Source organism: Salmo salar, chromosome 14 (genome assembly GCF_965601325.2).
Source record: "Salmo salar chromosome 14, fSalSal1, whole genome shotgun sequence".
NCBI lineage: Eukaryota > Metazoa > Chordata > Actinopteri > Salmoniformes > Salmonidae > Salmo > Salmo salar.
This window is the reverse complement of record NC_138304.1, coordinates 4,612,474-4,633,129: the sequence shown is the minus strand read 5'-3', so window position 1 is coordinate 4,633,129 and position 20,656 is coordinate 4,612,474. Positions and strand designations below refer to the sequence as shown.

At 40.1% G+C, this 20,656-nt stretch overlaps 1 protein-coding gene across 2 annotated transcripts in view; it reads left to right on the top strand.

Annotated features, from left to right (window-relative positions):
- retreg1 (reticulophagy regulator 1) overlaps window positions 1-15,576 on the top strand; it is a 77,229-nt gene extending 61,653 nt beyond the window's left edge. For both annotated transcript variants that reach the window (XM_014139110.3, XM_014139112.3), the window contains 6 exons: window positions 2,097-2,223; window positions 2,967-3,051; window positions 8,869-8,991; window positions 9,086-9,156; window positions 11,702-11,825; window positions 12,007-15,576. In XM_014139110.3, coding sequence (XP_013994585.1) covers window positions 2,097-2,223; window positions 2,967-3,051; window positions 8,869-8,991; window positions 9,086-9,156; window positions 11,702-11,825; window positions 12,007-12,533 — 1,057 coding nt within the window. In that variant the 3' untranslated portion in view covers window positions 12,534-15,576. The remainder of the gene's footprint in view (window positions 1-2,096; window positions 2,224-2,966; window positions 3,052-8,868; window positions 8,992-9,085; window positions 9,157-11,701; window positions 11,826-12,006) is intronic.
- Window positions 15,577-20,656: the final 5,080 nt, after the last annotated feature.

Here is a 20,656-nt window from a genome sequence, read left to right as displayed (position 1 = left end):
AAATTTGTTTTGATTTAGAATGGACCATTATCATGCACCTGTATCGAAACGGGCAATGGGAAAAAAAGACATGTCATCTATGCACTTAAATAGCTAATGGAGGATGCTTTTCATGCTAGTCAGGTAGGCTACCCTAGTTACTGTCTCTTGTTGTAAAGATAAGCAATGTGTTTAATATTAGGAAAGTTGAGAAATAAATATAGTAGGCCTAGCCTATAGAAAGCTGATGGGATCCTCGTTTTCTCCCACAATTGTAACTCCTGTAGAATTGTTGCGCAACATGAGTTCATGGACTCTCATGAAGTGTTTGATTAGATTTAGCAAATTTTGTAGGCTACTAATGACCATCAGCAGCATCAGAGCTTGGAGAAGTCTAATTATCGTGGAATTTGACTGCCTTCATGACTCGTGACTGCCGGTGTGGCAGTAATACTGTCACCACAACAGCCCTACTTACTTCCCTATGTTTTTATGCGAAATAAACTAACAGATAAGTTTGCTCTACTGCTCATCCCCTTCTCCAACTCTCTCTACTCAAACATTATTCATTTTGTTACACATCAAAGCAAAACTCACCTTTACCTTCACTGATGTATTCAATCCTCTAGGCACTGAACCAAACTAATTTACAGAGCAGCTAGAATGTTAACGGCTCATTTCCGGTAACAACTACAGCAATTTGTGTATATTCTTCAGCAATGTGTGTTATAAGGTGGCGATTATTTGACTAAAGTTAAAGGGGTAATCAGCCCATTTTTGGACTTAAAAATGTATGATATGTACCCATTGATTCTTGAAGAATATAACATATAAATGCCTCATGAGCTTAGTTCAACTGTCGTACCCCATCAGAACATTGTTTTAGCTTGTTTTACTCTGTTTGTTAACAAAATAAATGTAAACAAACACTATATAGCTTCAAAACATGATTAAAACTGTACATTTTATATGGATGGTTAGTCATTGCATCCATAGCTCTGTCTATGAATTTGAGAGTGGTTACATTTCTCAAGCTCCATCCCTCAGCTTTTTACCGAAACAGGAGTGGGGAAAACACTGTATTATTGTTTCAACTGTTGATTGCCACTAAGTAAACTGAGCAATGCATTACTAGTCACACATTGTTGAAGAAAAGTTACAAATTAAATCACAATCACAAATTTTAGTGAGATTGATTGTATTTTTGAACAGACAGAGAGTCAGAAAAACAAACATGAACTATGGCTTCAGCTCGAACTAGGGTTACAAGGGTTACAGCTCAGCAACATAAATAGCAGCAAAGGCCGATTTAGACTACATCTCATGGTGATTTACCCTGAAACGTATTCCAAATTGGCCTGCTAGCCTGCTATTTATGTTGAGTTGAGCTGGAACCATTGGGGGTTACCCTAGTTACTGTCTGTTTCTGCGAGGCAACGCTGTCCACCAGTTATATTCTGACAGATCCCAAGGCCCCCAGCTCTATATCCTGGCATGTCGTAGCAGTAAAGCATGTGACTGTAGGGCCTATAAAGTCACCTCTGATGACATGTACATTTTAGTCATTTAGCAGACGCTCTTATCCAAAGTGACTTACAGTAGCAATTAGGGTTAAGTGCCTTGCTCAAGGGCACATCAACTGTTTTTTTCCCCCACGTCGTCAGCTCGGGGATTCAAACCAGTGACCTTTTTGTTACTGGCGCAACGCTCTTAACAGCTAAGTTACTTGCCGCCCATACCTTATAGTATATACCAGAGCATGTGATGATCTACAGATAGCCCAAATGGAGTAGGATACAGTTCTCATGTTGGGGTGCTTACCTTCCCTTTACAACTTGTTTCTAGAAGGGGTGCTCATATGACCCACATACTACTGATTCAACTTCTGTGATGTTGGTTTGATGCATTTCTATGACTGTGCCAACAACAGATATAATATATGGTATTGACATGCTACAAAACTCCTGATACCAGATTTGGCTTTTTTTATGTTATTTTACTCATCCTTTTTTTAACCAGGGAAGTCACAGGATGGTTTTACAACCTTGTTAGCAGGAGGAAAGGGGCTGTGCTTGTGGTCACCAGTGATGGATAATTCTAATTCTCTCTGACTCTAGCTGGGAGATCATTGATGCGGACCAGGACAGCAGATCTGGAGCTGGGCTACAGGTCACAGACTCCTGGACAAGCTTCAAGCTCTTTCTGCAGGAGACCTCCTCCTTCAAGCAGCAGAATCCAGGCAAGGTGAGGCAAATGTGGTTTGTAATGCCTGATGCATTATTTTATATCACTGGATATTCAGTATTTGCCTTTAATCCAAATTGAAAAGTATGATTGATACACTCAGTTGACTTTAATTATTTTAGATGCAGCACGACTCCTGCATTGTATGTGAAGTTCTAAATCAATTATATAACTTGAGTCCCTTCTCTCCTCATCCTTGCAGCAATGTTTTTATCTTGTTGTATCAGTCACTGACAGTCACTCAATTAGCCATGTCAGCTAACAATTTTTAGCGAGCTATCTAAACTTGTAGTAATCATGGCCAAACACTGACCTGGCAGGCAGGGCACGTGCCCAAGGGCCCCAACCTCCAGGGGACCCACATTGATTTTGTTAGTCATTCTTACTCAGATATCATATTAACACGGCATAAGTCATTTCAAAATGTGTAGAATTGCAGGAAATTAGCTGTAAAAGTGTACATTTGTTATCTTTGCCCCATGACAAAATTTGTAGAATAACTTTTAACTTTAAAACTGTATCATGTTCTCTACGCCCCATGGCAAAATGTGTAGAATTGCAGGAAATTAACTTTAACACATACGTTTTTCTCTCCACCGTGAAGATCGGGCCACTAAAATGTTTTGCCATGAGGTGGGGGGGGGGGGGGGGGACCAAATCTTGCTTAGGGCCCCCAAAAAGCTAGAGCCGGCCCTGGTTTCAACCTAATAAATGTTGCTCTCTTTCCTTCTTCCCCATCTTAGTTTTGCTTGCTGGTCTGCAGTTTGTGCACCTTTTTGGCTGTCTTAGGACGCTACATTCCAGGTGTTCTCATCTTATATGTTTTAGGTAAGTTGTTGGGATCATCCTACCGTATCTTTGGACAACTAGCCAATATGCAAGGCACAAAATAATCTGGAGAATGTGTTGATTCAAACTGATGTATCATTGCTTTAGTTGAGATTATGAAATGTCTTTATAGCGGAATGTTACAACTGGTGAACCCAGCTTTAGGAAGAAGTTGACATCCAATACATTGTCCTCCTCCAATTCTAACCTGAACTATGGTGGTTAACATTTGACATGCAGTATCTTTGCTTCATCAAATTATATTGATTAACTATTTTAATGACCAAAGGATGAATTTATTACTGCTGATCATCATTCACTTGAAGTATGCAAGTGAAGTGCTTTGTCCAAGGCCTTACTAATGACTAAAACGAAATATTCAGCTCTCTAAATACCTCGGAGGATACACACTAGTGTGGTGGAATAATCTAATCAGGTAAGAGAGACTTTGTCCTTTCTTCAAACAATCATCTTTTTTCAATATTGATGAATTATTGCAATAATGAGGCTGGTCGACCCAACACCTTTGAGTATTGGACCGAGAGTCTAACTTTACAGACAAGGCTGTTTCTTATATACACTAAGAATGCTTAGTCATGGCTGGTTCCACCTCTCCCATGCAGATTGGGGGGCACCATAAGCCACATTTTGATTTATCCTGTGGTCATCTGTACCCGGTGCCGTTTCCCAGATGCAAGGATGATTAGACACAATATCAATTATGTTCTACTTCCCCAGGCTATCCCTATCTCGGTTACACCCACCACATGTTATCTATGGAATGCCAGCTGTAGGTTTTTAAGATCCTCTCAGTTCACACAAACATTTGATGAGAAATTACTCATCAAAGCTATTCAATGCATAAACAGTATAACATAATCTTGTAGTTTTGCTCTCACACTAGCCTCTTTCGAAGAATTGAATGGTACAAATTGCCTTGGCAAAGGGTTGTGTAAGGATGTTCCTGTTCTAGTTTCCCCTACAGTATCAGAATTTTCCAGGATTGACATGGTATTGTGGATCCCCGGAAATGCAGTCCTTCCGCCAGTCTCACGCCACCTCCAATTGCGCCAGTTTAATTTCCCACCATCAGCAGTTCCACACACTTGTTACATGTGACATATATGCATGTAAATGGCTCCTCCTAGGGCTGTGGCGGTCATGAAATTTCGTCAGCCAGTGATTGTCAAGCAAATAACTGTCGGTCTCACGGTAATTGACCGTTAATTAACATAAACACATTTACCATTTCCTGTCTTCCACGCATAGCCCACAAGCCACTGATGCAGACCATTGGAACATTTACATTTTAAAAGGTCTAATAAATCCATGTAATATAGCCTACACCATCACAATAAATCCATAATTTATTTTAGACAGGTCTAAAGAAGCATGAAATGAAGAAAATGTAGTCTATTTCAGAAGAACAGAATATCATACTCTGAGTTGTCTTTATGTTAGGTCCTGATCTGGCAATTTTTTTTACCTTTTATTTAGCTAGGCAAATTCTTATTTTCAATGACAGCCTAGGAACAGTGGGTTAATTGCCTGTTCAAAGGCAGAATGACAGATTTGTACCTTGTTAGCTTGGGGATTTGAACTTGCAACATTTCGGTTACTAGTCTAACGCTCTAACCACTAGGCTACCCTGCCGCCCCTATGCTGTGTGGCTGTGGGCTACACTAGTTCATTTAGCAGACAAGAATTCCATGGCATTATTTTATTTTATTTTATAGTATGAATAATCTAATTGAACAAAGCTGAATAAAATAGAAAGGATATTTTCTCCAAACGATTTGAGGGAGTGCACACATGCGGCTATTCTGTGGTGAGAAGTTAACAAAGACAACAGCTACTCCTATATGCTTAATTTAGAGTTATTTATGTAACTTTAGTTGTGATACAAACATTGGGCTACAGTTGAAGTCAGAAGTTTACATACACCTTAGCCAAATACATTTAAACTCAGTTTTTCAAAATAAAAATAAATCACTGTTTTAGGTCAGTTAGGATCACCACTTTATTTTAAGAATGTGAAATGTCCGAATAATAGTAGAGAGAATGATTTATTTCAGCTTTTATTTCTTTCATCGCATTCCCTGTTGGTCAGAAGTTTACATACACTCAATTCATATTTGGTAGCATTGCCTTTAAATTGTTTAACTTGGGTCAAACGTTTCGGGTAGCCTTCCACAAGCTTCCCACAATAAGTTAGGTGAATTTTGGCCGATTCCTCCTGACAGAGCTGGTGTAACTGAGTCAGGTTTGTCGGCCTCCTTGCTCGCACATGCTTTTTCAGTTCTGCCCACAAATGTTCTATAGGGTTGAGGTTAGGACTTTGTGATGGACACTCCAATACCTTGACTTTGTTGTCCTTAAGCCATTTTGCCAACACTTTGGAAGTATGCTTGGGGTCATTGTCCATTTGGAAGACCCATTTGCGACCAAGCCTTAACTTCCTGACTGATGTCTTGAGATGTTGCTTCAATATATCCACATAATTTTCCTCCCTCATGATGCCATCTATTTTGTGAAGTGCACCAGTCTCTCCTACAGCAAAGCACCCCCGCAACATGATGCTGCCACCCCCGTGCTTCACGGTTGGGATGGTGTTCTTCGGCTTGCAAGGCTCCCCCTTTTTCCTCCAAACATAACAATGGTCATTATGGCCAAACAGTTCTATTTTTATTTCATCAGACCAGAGGACATTTCTCCAAAATGTACGATCTTTGTCCCACTGTGCAGTTGCAAACCATAGTCTGGCTTTTCTATGCCGGTTCTGGAGCAGTGGCTTCTTCCTTGCTGAGCGGCCTTTCAGGTTATGTCGATATAGGACTCGTTTTACTGTGGATATAGATACTTTTGCACCTGTTTCCTCCAGCATTTTCATAAGGTCCTTTGCTGTTGTTCTGGGATTGATTTGCACTTTTCGCACCAAAGTACGTTCATCTTTAGGAGACAGAACGCGTCTCGTTCCTGAGCGGTATGACGGCTGCGTGGTCCCATGGTGTTTATACTTGCGAACTATTGTTTGTACAGATGAACGTGGTACCTTCAGGCATTTGGAAATTTCTCCCAAGGATGAACCAGACTTGTGGTCAACAATTTTTTCTGAGGTCTTGGCTGATTTCTTTTGATTTTCCCATGATGTCAAGCAACGAGGCACTGAGTTTGAAGGTATGCCTTGAAATCGATCCACAGGTACACCTCCAATTGACTCAGATTATGTCAAATAGCATATCAGAACCTTCTTTGTCAATTGAAAAATGTAGTTATTTAATACTGTTGGAGCAAATACATGTACGCTTCCTGACTGTTTGGGTTGTGAATTGTATTGGTCCACCTGCTGCTCTCAAGTTGACATCATTTTCTGGAATTTTCCGAGCTGTTTAAAGGCACAGTCAACTGTAAACTTCTGACCCACTGAAATTGTGATACAGTGAATTATAAGTGAAATAATATGTCTGTAAACAATTGTTGTAAAAATGACTTGTGTCATGCACAAAGTAGATGTCCTAACCGACTTGCCAAATCTATAGTTTGTTAACAACAAATGTGTGGAGTGGTTGAAAAATGAGTTTTAATGACTCCAATCTAAGTGTATGTAAACTTCCGACTTAGACTGTTTTTGTTTTGATTTTTAATACATTCTAAGGCTGCATGATGCGACTCTAATGGTGATTTGGAAAAAGTTGCATGAAAGGCTTGAGCTCTGCTTTATTTCTTGCGAAGGCTGTATACACCTAATTAGTCTCTCATTCACAATTTGACAAGCACTTGATAATGCCTGGAATTTCCCGGCGGCATCCCCTTTGTGTGGCCGTTGTGCTGAATATAATAATTATAATTCCCTTCTCCAGGCTGCATGCTTCAAAACATCTCTCACTCAAATGGCTCTCAGTCACGTGATCGGGCCTTTCTCACAGGTGCATGTCCTTATCCAATTCCGAGGCACATATGGAAGATATTGGAAGAACTGTCCACATTTTCTTTTCGTCAGCCAACAAGATGAGTAGGCCTAACGAACATAAATCTACTATCCCCCATAGTACAAAAGTTGACCTATTCTGTGCAAGAAGTATATATTCCAAACCTGGTCTGGGACAGTTGTGGGACGGGATAGATCCCAATGTCACGTCCTCCCTCGCTGCTTCCACCTGTTCCCATGGGAGGCGATCCCATCTGGCCTGGATCTCCTCCCACGTCCAGGATCCTTTGCCGTCCAGGATGTCCTCCCATGTCCACTCCTGGGCACACTGCTTGGTCCTTTGGTGGTGGGAGATTCTGTCACGTTTGTGTGTAGGAACGGACTGAGGCACAGCGTGAGTATCGTTCCACATCTTTTATTTGAATGTGAAACTTCGCAAGACAAACAATAAACTAATAACAAACAACAAACCGTGACGACAGAGGTGCAACATGCACTAACTCAAAATAATCTCCCACAAACACAGGTGGGAAAAACTACTTAAATATGATCCCCAATTAGAGACAACAATGACCAGCTGCCTCTAATTGGGAATCATACAAAAACCCCAACATAGAAAAAAGAAACTAGAAACCAACATAGAAAAATTAAACTAGAATAAACCCCCCAGTCACGCCCTGACCTACTCTACCATAGAAAATAAGAGCACTCAATGGTCAGGACGTGACACCCAAAGTAATACAACTAGCATCAAAAAAAGTTTTTAAGCAATGAGGCTGACACGACAGATCAGATCGTTTAGCTTTAAATGTAAATAAACTATTAGGTTATTTCTTAACATTATAAGCGCAACAATGAGCACATGGCAGTAGGCTATAAGCACGAAGTTCCATTAGCGGGAAAACACCATTCTCAAAAGTGACCGCAAATGCATTTATGCATGGAATGTTTATATTTTAAAGGTGGATTTTATGGTGAAAACTATCTTCCCCCAACTTGAAACTCACATGCTGCTTATATATGCCAGTTAGGCTCTAAACCTGGTGTAAAGCTGATTAATGTGCTTAATTTTAAGAAGTTATTTGGCCACTGTAGTTGTGAAACAAACCTTATCAAAACATATAGACCTGTGGAACAGGCGACATGAAAAAATAATTTAAAAAGGGATATGTTTTTTTGCCTTACTGCACACAAGCTGGGCATCATTCACAAGTGATAATACATAATTCACAAGTGAAAGGCTAATATTGTCACCCATCAGACTATCCTTGATTTAATCTTGTCTTTACATATACTAAATAAAATGTGTGTGAAATTAGTTTTGATTTAGAATGGACCATTATCATGCACTTAAATAGTGAATGAAGGACACTTTTCCATGGTTCATTTTCATGCCAGCCAGGTAGGCTATACTCCTGTTGTAAAGACAAGCAATGTGCTTAATATTAGGAAAGGTGAGAAATAAATAAAGTTGGCCTAGCCTATAAATAGCTGATGGGATACTCCTCTTTTTAATAGAGGCCATCACTCTGTTTTCTCACGCAATTGCATAGCCTACAGGAATCTTGCGCAGCATGAGCTCATGGGCTCTCATGAAGTGTTTGTCATGATTTTCGATCCATTTGCATTGATGTCAAAGTGATTAGAGGGACAATAGAGTGTTGAGTACCAAGCAGTGAGCAAGTTTTTGTAGGCTACTAATGACCATCAGAGCTGGTAGAAGCCTAATAACAGTGATAAAGCGGTCACGTGGAATTTGATTGCCATCATGACTCGTGACCGCCAGTGTGGCGGTAATCTGATCTCCGTAACAGCCCTAGCTCCCCCATCTGTTAACTATGTCGCCCCCATATTCTTCCAACCCCCCCCCCGTCTCCCTCTATTATTAGTGCTGGGCATTTTCCTGTGGCCACTGATGTCAGCGCATGACTTTGGGTTGTGGATGAAGCCAGTTCTGCATAAGCTGGACTTCGGACTGGAAAGATTCCTTCAGAAAATCAGAGAGAATCATGGTAACTAACGACTCCAAGATCGCTCACACACACACACACACACGCACAATAATAACAGATCCACAGATGTTTTATTCTGTGTTTTGTGTTTCAGAAAAGAGACTCCTTCTGGCACAAGCTGACCGGGAGAGTATTGAAGCCGATCTGTCCTCCCTTTTCCCCAAGGTTGGTTCATCCTTTGCTGTAATCTAATTAGACATTTGTTGACAATCATTGAAATTCAATGCTCATGATCCATATCTGGGTTTCGCAATAGTGGGGTTAGTTGTAAAGGGAGGAAGAAGGAAGGAACCATTTTGGAAATGGGAAGGTTCAACCGGATCATGTCCAATAAGAACACAGATGTCAAAACAAATCAAATCATTCTAAATAAATCATTCTAAATAACAAACTGGCTTTGTTTACAAATTAGTAACAATGTCTCACCCCATGTTCAAGAATGGTCTTTTTCTCACTCATTTTACATTATTTGAAAATGAGATAATCTCCAAAATATTGTTCTTTTTTAAACAAAGCTATTATTATTATTATTAATTTAGAATTATATATTATATAATTATAATTATATATAAGCCCCTTGGATATTCTCACATATATATATATATATAATGACCATCAGCAGCATATATATATTATTCATTATTATATTATTAACCCTGTTATTAGCAGGACAATATATATTGTTCATCTTGGTCATGGCTCCCGAGTAGCATACAATGGGATTGCCTTGCAGTTCTCCAGCTGTATTCACTGAAAGCGCGAGGTTCAAGGCACAAGGGCAGGGGGCGCGGGATGGGGCATTGCACTAATAATGGCGCAGACTAGGGAAATGTTCCCGCTGTTCTTAGTCCCAGTTTGCACGTTCAAACGAAAACAATGTAACTAATAATGGCATCTTTATGCTTTCGTTAATAAAATAATGATAAAAATACTCTTTCAAAAGGCCAATGTTTATTTAGCTATGGATCAATAACGAATTACTATAGGAATGAATATCACTGAATTACAGAAATATTGGAACAAAGTTGTCTAATGAAGATGCACAAATTGTTTCTTACTGGAAAACACTCTTTCAAACACACACAGTCACGTTGTACAGCACCATTATGGCTATTAGCAGCTAGCTGGACAATAGACTTGCCTAGGAGGGTAGGGGAGAATTCTATCGTTAAATTTATTTCTGAGTTAGGTTGGCTTTGTCACAACCGGCCGTGATTGGTTGCAATTTCAGTTTAATCCACCAGAAAAGACTAAACAAATAATACAACAAAAAGTATTATTATTATTATGTATTAAATCCGACCGTGATTGGGAGTCCCATAGGGCGGTGCACAGTTAGCCCAGCGTTTTGGCCTTTATTCAGATTAAAATTGCTCACTTTAATTTTTTTGATAACGAAATAACCTCAAATATCGTTGAATATTATCAAGTTGATGGCACGGTTATATAGCGGCACCTACATAAAGCTGAGTGACTCACTCATTCATGGCTTTGGATCAAAATAAATAAGTACCAACATTCTTTCTGATAGTCTTTAATAAAGAAATGTTTTGGTTAACCTGACCTGGACACATTGTACAGTATTATAATAGCCCATAATGGGCTATTAGCAAGACAATATACCTTTACCAACACCTCTCTCTATTTTGATACTTTGTGGATGGGGCCTCCCCAGTGGCGCAGCTGTCTAAGTCACCACATCGCAATGCAAAATGCGTTTCTACAGATACCCATGCCAGCCGCCATTAGGAGACCCATGAGTCGGCTTTCGGTTTTAATTTAGAATCCTCCAATCCCCTATATGTAATTATTGGTGGAGAGTCACATCATATTTTTCGATATACTGTAGGCCTACCGTAGGCAACATGAGTCTCACTAGTGTTGAGTAATGTGCTGATAAAAGTGGTGTAGGTCTTATTTATTTAAAAAGCATATTGAAGTTAGAAGCAATAGGATTTGAAGCTGCTCTGAGGCAATTATGGGGACTGGTCTTGATAAATCAATGAGATTTTTATTTTGACTGGATCTCCATTTGGGTATTGGTTAGACTACAATTATGGTGTTGAAATGTTATGCTCTTAGTGTAACCTTTATTTAACTAGGCAAGTCAGTTAAGAACTAATTCTTATTTACAAGGACAGCCTACTCCTTCCTCCCCATCGGAGAATTGAAACCCGGTCTCCCACACGACACAGGGATTCTTTAGCTAAATAGCCAAGTACTGTAGAGGACTCCCGACCAATACGTTCTACAGCGCCAAATTTTCTGTTTCATCCTAACAGAAACCCAGAGGTTTTTTTTGTTTTTATTGGAATAGAAACAATATAATATTAAGCAAATTAATTAAGCAAAATTTCTTAAAATCAGTCCTATATACTATGTCCTTACAAAAAAAGTTTTAAATTCTCTAGTACAGCCACTATTGAAGGCTATCAAATGCTTCTCAAAGATGCCCTCTGGTGGTCAAACTAGCACTAACTAGCATTAATGGTACCAGTGGTTGGCACTAAAATAACATGCCATAGAATTCTGCGGCACCGCGCAAGCTGTGCTGCAGTACGCTGCAACTTTTAAAGGACGAACCACTGTACTGTATGTATTCTTATTTGACTGTTCAGGAAGTAACTTTCTGTTTCAAAAAACAATTGTTCTACCGAACATTACCCAGAAAAAAGTAGAGTCCTAATAATGTTACTGTTACTTGCAACAGTTGGACTCCACAGTTTGTAAGGAGATGTCTATATCGGATACAGAGGCCTCTGATGTGACGTGGACAGACAACGGAACATTTAACCTGTCTGAGGGACATACGCCCCAGACTGAGAACTCAGATGGTGAGTGTTACTGTGTGTGTGTGTATTCCAGTGTGAGTACATATGCAATATTCCAAACATTTACAATCAAGTGCCGTGACAAGTATTTCAATTGTGTGATCGTTTTTGTCAACTCAAAATGTCACCCTATAATACAAAGTAACTGTAATTCACATGATGGGTTGTTTTTATTTTCCTGCAGACCTAGACAGAGAAGAACTATTCATAGGGGGCCTCCCGGAATTCCCCTCCTTGGACAACGGCACCAATGGGGACGACGATGACGACCTGAGCATCGGCCTACCCACCCCGCCTCCCCAACCCCAGCACAGCAGAGCCAAAGGGGGGTCCGAGCCCCCCCTCCAGGGGGACCCTTCCACCCAGGCCATGGAGTTTGTCCACAAGATGGCAGGCGATGTCATTGCAGCCGCCGCCACCGCTGTCATTCAGGAGAGGCTGGAGGCCGCCATCGGTACCATCATACCCACAGACCCCCACCCCAGGTCCCTGCTGTTCCCCAACCCCATGACACTGCTGCCCCTGGACCTGGCAGAGGAGTCGTCATCGGACAGCGATGTGGAGGAATTTGAGCTGCTGGACCAGTCCGAGCTGGAGCAGCTGGAAGGGGAACTGGGCCTTGGGGCGAGCGCGGCAGTGGCGGCCAAAGAGCCCAAAAAATCCTTGTCTTCTTCCAGTGGCTTCTTTTCAAAACTCCTGGGCCGCCATTGATTAGAGCAGGGGGGTCAGGAGGATGTGGTGCAGGTCTAGTAGGGGGTTAGAGGGTAGAGGGCACAGAGAGACAGAGAGGGGCCCTGTTTGGGGGGTGGTGGGCGGGGAGGTTAGGGGTGCAGAGACTGTGGGGGTTTGGTGAAACAATATGGTGTTGCATTCTTTTTCCAGTTAATAATGAATACTCCTGCATTATATGATCGATATGTTCAAGAGCGAGAGAAAGAGCACGTTCAGCAAGCATGATGCTATATGGAGATTGGAGATGTGGAGCTGTCAGGGGGCTGTGTCAGTGTGGTGAGATTGTGACTTTTATTTAACAATTTTCACATCATCAACCTGTGGTAAAGTTATGGGTAGGAATGGAATGTGGTGGTGTTTCTGATTTGCTGCCAAAATGACTACATTTGTGTTTTGTTGGTCAATTTCTTCAACAGATGAGCAGGTCTATATAATTATCAAACGTATATATTGGTAGTAGAAAGGAAACAGACTCTTTGTTTAAGTATTATGATTCTCCTTTAGTAATACAGTTGTAGGCAGAAGTTGGTACAGAGTACAGTATATGATAGTTCTCCCCAGGTTCTGCAAGGTGTCTAAGACATCCTGCAGCTTATATAGCCTCCCCATTCCCCCTTACATAACTTTCCCTGGCAACAACGTTTTAATAAATCTAACACCCCCCCGACAGCAGGAACCATCTTATCAGCAAGTAAAAACTCAGAAGTGGGTTTGACCGAAACTTGACCTTTCATCATAAGTATAGGGTCATGACAAGGTGAACGAGTGTAAGCATCTTCTGACAGGGGGCTGGTTTCATCAGGTCTGTGGCAGCCTTGTGTTCTCAGAAAACCAGATAACCAAGGTGGGATCCAGACAGGTGGAGTCAATGTATGCATCTTCTGATAGTGTCTGAAGGTTACAACACTCAAAACAGGTTAACACACACACACACACACACACACACACACAGAGGTCCCCTGAGGAGACCTTACAGTTGATCATAACATCATTTATTAACCCTTTAAAAGGTACGAGGCCTTGGTTTAACCTTCAGTTTCAAGATTCATACACCGGCCGATTGGGCCCATTCAACTCCATCACCCATTAATCTACAGTACAGCTTAATTCGACCAGACCTACGACAACGATGACAATCATCTGTGCTAAAAATGGAACCAATTGTTGAAACCCATACTGTTTGTGCGTATTGGTTCTTACTGAAGCACAAATAAGGTAACAAATCCTGTAGTTAACTGGAACATGCAACGATGGGGTGATAGTATACATATTTTGTATAATTTTTTTCATTTTTCTAATTTTGTATATTGTTCATGAAGCCATAATATAGGTGAGGGACTCACATTTTCCGACATGCAATAGATCTCACGATAATATGCATGATAATCTTTTGACTTTTAACGGATGTTCAGTAACACTTTTCTTAAAGGGATATTCCTCTCAAATCTAACATACAACCTTATATTTTGAGTGGAACATCCCTTTAAAGTTCATTGTCTGGGATGTTGACATATGACTGACACAAGAATGTTGTAATTTCTCTTTCTCTGTAATTTTGTGACAAACCATTTATAAGTTCATTGGGCCCTGACTTTTTTCTTGTCAATGTTTCCATGTCTGGTGACTTGGTCAGGACAAAGTAATTGAATTGAAATAGCACTTGATTCATTCTGCTTGTGAATGTTTCATCAGTTGTCACAAACTATGATGTCAGTGTCATGACAGAATCCATGTCAGTCAGGTGGCAGTATTAGAAAGGAGTTATAGCTCTCTACACTTCAAACAAAGTGTTGCTCCACATTTTATTTGTACCTTATTATTTGACAATGCAACTAGGCACTTGGGACATAATCACATAGTGACAGTTTTAAACTTCATGCAAACAGAATGTAAGATCTCTTTCATTGGACATGAAAGAGTCACCATAACAGCTTGCATGGTACATTGAGGTTGTCTGTCGATCGCAAAGAGAAGGGGTAATTTAGAAAATTCACCCCAAAATGTTTAGGTGGGGATATGCAGCTGCAAGTTGCCATAGTTACTGTGTAATTTGTTTGAAGTTAGTGTTCGCCTTCTTGAGTAAAGTTCAAGGGCTAACAGCTCAATACGTCATAAGGAATTGACCACACCCACAAATTGGGGAAAACAAACATTATTTCCTATTGACCCCCAATGTAAAGATCCAACTTCGTCAGATGTTTTGTTATTCCGAAAAACTGTAACCAGGTCAAAAATCCCGACCTACGGTTCACAATGCTCCCATGTAGGAAAATAGAGCCTGCGAGAAGAGCCCTTTGACTTCAGGCTATTCGGCGTGGGAGAGTGGGAAATTGTGGGGACCCGGTGTCAAAGTAGGCTACACGTAGCTATGTGTGTGGAAAACATATAATGACAGATAAAACATTTAACTTGATTAGTATAGTACGTTTGTAACTCTCCAAACTACTTGTAGCTGTATTGTCCATTTGTTTGCGTTTTTGGCTAGCTTGACAAGGGTAGGAGGTACATCTTGGGGGAAAATATATTTCATATTGCGCAACACTTAATTGATTATGCCAATAATAAACCCCTGTGCTAAAAACAAGATTGACAACGTGTAATAACCATTAAAAACTAACCGGAGAGATTCTCCATCATATAGCCTGCCTTTTTCTAAATATATGCTATGACTGTCAAGACAAATATATGCATTTTACACCACGTAGTATGAACATATAGCATATAAATCAGGAGTTTAAACAAGCCATTTATTGATTAACAATAGCCATGAGTTATTATGCGTTCTGTTCGCTATCATGTCAAATCATCGCAGTGTGATTGCCTTACAGTGACAAATCCACTGAACTGTGTCTTCTTTAAACTACTGAATAGTTTCTTCACATTAGAAAGATCATCTTACACACTTGTGTGAGTTGTTAGTTACTTGTCTGATGTGTTAGTCATTTGTCTGAAGTGAAGCATAAGCAAAATGTAGTTATATGTAAATGATCAAGAATATTATTAATAAAGTGTGAAAATGTAACACCTTGTGATTTCTCTGTGTGTGTGAATTCTCAGAACAAGCCACACATTTCTATAAACTTATATTTGTGTTTTGTCAAATGCACAAGTACAGTGAAATGCTTAACATATACATACACAGTACCAGTCAAAAGTTTGGACATACCTACTCATTCCAGGGTTTTTTTATTTGTACTATTTTCTACATTGTAGAATAATAGTGAAGACATCAAAACTATGAAATAACACATATGGAATCATGTAGTAACCAAACAAGTGTTATACAAATCTAAATGTATTTTATATTTAAGATTCTTCAAAGTAGCCACCCTTTGCCTTGACAGCTTTGCACACTCTTGGCATTCTCTCAACTAGCTTCATGAGGTAGTCACCTGGAATGTATTTCAATTAACAGGTGTGCCTTGTTATTTTGTGGAATTTCTTTCTATCTTTATGTGTTTGAGCCAATCAGTTGTGTTGTGACATGGTAGGGGTGCTATACAGAATATAGCCCTATTTGGTAAAATATGAAGTCCATATTATGTCAAGAACAGCTCAAATAAGCAAAGCGAAACGACAGTCCATTATTACTTTAAGACATGAAGGTCAGTCAATCTGGAAAATGTTAAGAACTTTGCAAGTTTCTTCAAGTGCAGTCGCAAAAACGATCAACCACTATGATGAAACTGGTTCTCATGAGGACCACCACAGGAAAGGAAGACCCAAAGTTACCTCTGCTACAGAGGATAAGTTCATTAAAGTTAACTGCACCTCAGATTGCAGCCCAAATAAATGCTTCACAGAGTTCAAGTAACAGACACATCTCAACATCAACTGTTCAGATGAGACTGCGTGAATCAGGCCTTCATGGTCAAAGTGCTGCAAAGTAACCACTACTAAAGGACAACATTAAGAAGAGACAAGCTTGGGCCAAGAAACACGTGCAATGGACTGGACATTAGACTGGTGGAAATCTGTCCTTTGGTCTGATGCGCCAAATTTTAGATTTTTGGTTCCAACCGCCGTGTCTTTGAGACGCAGAGTAGGTGAACGGATGATCTCTGCATGTGTGGTTCCCACCGTTACACGGTGCCTAGTGCAAGTCCCTCCCCCCATAGTCCACATTTTGATGCCTTAAAATGAAATCTAAAAAGGGATTTAATTTGATGTTCCCCCACAGATCTACACAACCTAGTTCACATTTTCAAAGTGAAAGAAAATGTATAGAACATTTTCTGAATTAGTAACAATTTCAAAAAACAAAATGTCTTGACACCCCTGAGTTAATACTTGGTGGAAGCACCTTTGGCAGTCATTACAGCTGTGAATCGTTTTGAATACTATTCTAACAACTTTAAAAATAACTCTTAGTGCAACATATATCCATTGCTCAAATTGCTCAGTAAAAATGGTTGGGAATCATTGAAGGACAGCAATTTTCAAGCAAAGGTCAGGACTGAAACTGGACCACTCAGGAACACTCAACTCCTCTTGGAAAGCCATTCTGTTGTGTCTTTGACATTAACATTTGCGTAATTGTACCGCTGAAATATAAAACTATATCACAGGGTTAGGTTTTCAGAAGACTGACGCGGGCTGTCTAACTTTTTACCTGGGCTTTGCGCCTTTCATATTTTTTTTTGTTATCCTGACAAACCCCCTGCCAGTAACAAGCATACCCATAACATGATGCTGCCACCACAATGCTTGAAAATACAGAAGGGTTCACTCTGTGTTGGGTTGCATTGGATTGACCCAAACCTGTAATTTTTAATTAAGTAATTGCTGTGTTGTCTTGCTTAACAGATTGTTTGCAAATAGAAAGGATGATTTTAACACAGGCTTCTTTTCACTTTGTCATACATGCCCAACCAATATCCCGACTAAACCACTTGGTGGCAGTGTAGTTTTGACTTTAGCAAAGGAGCTTTAAAATGTCATGAAGTAGCAGAGTTTGAAGTTCATGAAGAAAACACTATGCACGTGATTAGGGTCATGGAAAGCAACACTAGCCTGGCTCCTATCCACATGAAGACCTCTGGTTTTTGGATTTTGCCTTCAAAATAAAAGTCAGCATGTAAAACGCTGAATGTATGATATGAAAACAGTATTTTCTTGTAGCTTTGCATAATGTTACAATTATGTAACAAATTAAAATTATAACTACATGGGGGGAAAATCTGAAAGAAAGACTATACTTTATATAAGATAAAATATTCTTTAAAATGGAGCACATTGAGAAATGGTTGGAGCTGAAGTAATTGAATGTCAAGAACATAATAGCCTATTGGTAAAAATCTATATACATATATAATTCAAATAAATTAAAATATATATATTTTGATTGTATGATACTTGTTCATTTACTGGTGCTATTGTTCAAGGACGCAATTTTGAAATGTAATGTTTAAGGAAAGTCTTACTGTATTTTTGTTGTAATGCACAAACAAATTGCACTGAACAGGAAAAACTATTGATTGTGTGTCGATAAAGCCAGGATCCAGTCTAGTCACTAGAGTCCCTAGAATACAAAACAGATGCGTTTGAACAAAAAGCTAGATCATAGGAAGTGTTGCTGGACTTTTACTGTGGTGTCTTGACACTATGTGGTACAAATATAGCACTGTATAGGACAAATTATAATTTGTGCCGATATGGGGTGGGAAGTACTCACTAGGGTCTGTAGAATCCATGTATAGTGTCATTTCATCGGGCTCTGAATAATACGGAGTGTTGCTGGACTTTTTCTCCACCCATGAAATTGGCCACAATGCAAATCACTGTATATACATTACATATGGGCCACAGTAAAAGTATTGTAGGGAATATTCAGTAGGGTCTGTAGAATCCATTTATGGTGGGGATGCGGAGGGCATGTACGTACCGATAGAACACATGGTGTGTGAGTAGCTTCGTTTTGTTCTGAGAAAACTGTGGTTATATGTAAAAAAACAGATAAAAGTTTAAATCGAGCCTCTAAAATCAATAAATCAACATGTCCCCAAGCAACTGGGAGAGTGTGAGGAATCAGTTATGTACAACAGCGAATATATCAGTTAGTAAAGCGGCACGGTGACAAATCCAACAAGCCATTGCTTCCCCCAAAGGAAAAGACAAGGAGCAACTTGGAGACACAAAGAGGAGTAAGAGTTAAAACATAGCTAAAATGCTCTCAATGCACACCAAAAACAAACAAACTGCTACAATCTGTTATTACAAAAGTAGATCAGCTCGAAAATATAGTCAAGGCTATTGTGTCAGACACGCACAAATCAGGTGTGCGCATGAATAAATAAGACAACAAAATGTGCCTTTTGGAAACAAAGCTGCAAACTTTAGAAGATTAATTGGACCAGTAAGAAAACAGAATGAGACGAAACATGAGAATATTGTCCTTACTGGAAGATGAGGAAACAGGAAACCTTTCCAGCTACATGGCCAAACTAATAGAGGAACTTGACATGAACATCTGGAACGATGCCATAGAATCGGCTTGAAACAGAAGAACGCTAAATACTGTACCCACGCATGGTAATCTTCAAACTGGAATTATCAGCCAAAAAAAAAACATTGAGGGCACGGGGGAAAGGAGATCAAAATACAGAGCTGATCCATTTGAGTCGTACAGGACCTGTCTGCTAGGCTAAGAGAGACACAAGGAATGCATTCCATTCAGACAGTCACTGGAGGAAAGGGGGATCAAGTCAGCTCCGCTTCCAGGCAGTGCTGTGGGTATGGAAGGGAATGCAATGCATAGAATTCACAAGCACTGATGAAGACGTAATCAAGCTACACAAACCTTTACAGTTGAAGGATACTTTGAGAAAAACGATGAGCGCAGTAGGCTATATACAACACAGGGATGCCTGAGACAATATCCTTTCCCCCTTCCCCAAATACAATCTATACTCTACTTTCCCCAAGTAACTGTTCATCTCTATGAAGTAACAGTAGAAGTAGCCGATGCCAATGGGCTACATAGACACTAAAAAGACAATTCAAAGGGGGAAATATAGCATGTATGTCAATAACTGTTCTATGGATGTGTGTGTTTGTGGGCATGTAGGTGTGTGTGGTTTTGAATGGGAGTGTCAGGGAAGAGTGAGGGATGGTGAATATGAATATGTGTGGGAGGGTGGGAGAGAATGGGTGTGTGGATGCATAGCGTATATGTTGGGTGAGAATGAATGAGAATGGATGAGTAAGTCGATGGAGGGATCGAGAGGTAGGAAGGGTGGGAAAAGATGGGAGGTTGGGACAAGCTTGGGTAGGTAAGGATGAGAGGTTGGGAAAAGCTAGGCTTAGGTGGGGTAAAGGGGGGAGAAACCTGAGGAGGAGGAGGAGAGGAATGCGTTTGGCTTGGGCAAACCTTCTGTAAGATGAATAAGAGTTCTGGACAGATTAGGAGAGGATGTCGAGTCATTATTATTCCTTTGTCATTACAACTAAGATTCAATGATGGTTATTGGTGAGAGTGGCTCTGAGGGATTGGGACGGGATGACTGGGAGGGCATCAGAGACGTCTTTAAAGTATGTGTGGGGTCATAGCCGTGGGATGTATGGGTGCAGAGGGTGCTGTAGCACATCCTGAAAAATCAGAATCCAAAAATACATATTAATAAAACAAAACAAAATAAAGCACAAAAATATTGCACTGGGCCTTTATTAGCAGACCAATGAATATATCCATCTGCAGCACGAGCGTGGGCAAAAATATTTGTCTAGCCCCGCACCTGTGGACAAAAATTGTACAGCACCCCTCCCCCGCGGTTATGTCATGGAATGTGCACAGGCTCCACGATGGGGGAAAAAAGCATTTGGTTCATAAACACTTCAAGAGATTGACAGCAAATGTGGTTTTCCTGCAAGAGTTACATAACAAAAAAGTAGAAATGTAATATTTAAAGAGGAGCTTCTGGGTTGGAGAGGCCTATGCTTCCACCTACGGACCAAGAAGGCCATTTGCTAATGTTGATTTGAACCCTACATGATGAAAAATACACATTGCTTTCATTGTATATCCTACCAGGGGCAAATCTGGTGTTTTAGATAGAATTCAAGCTATAGTAGATCAAATCCAGACAGGAACTATTATTTTAGTA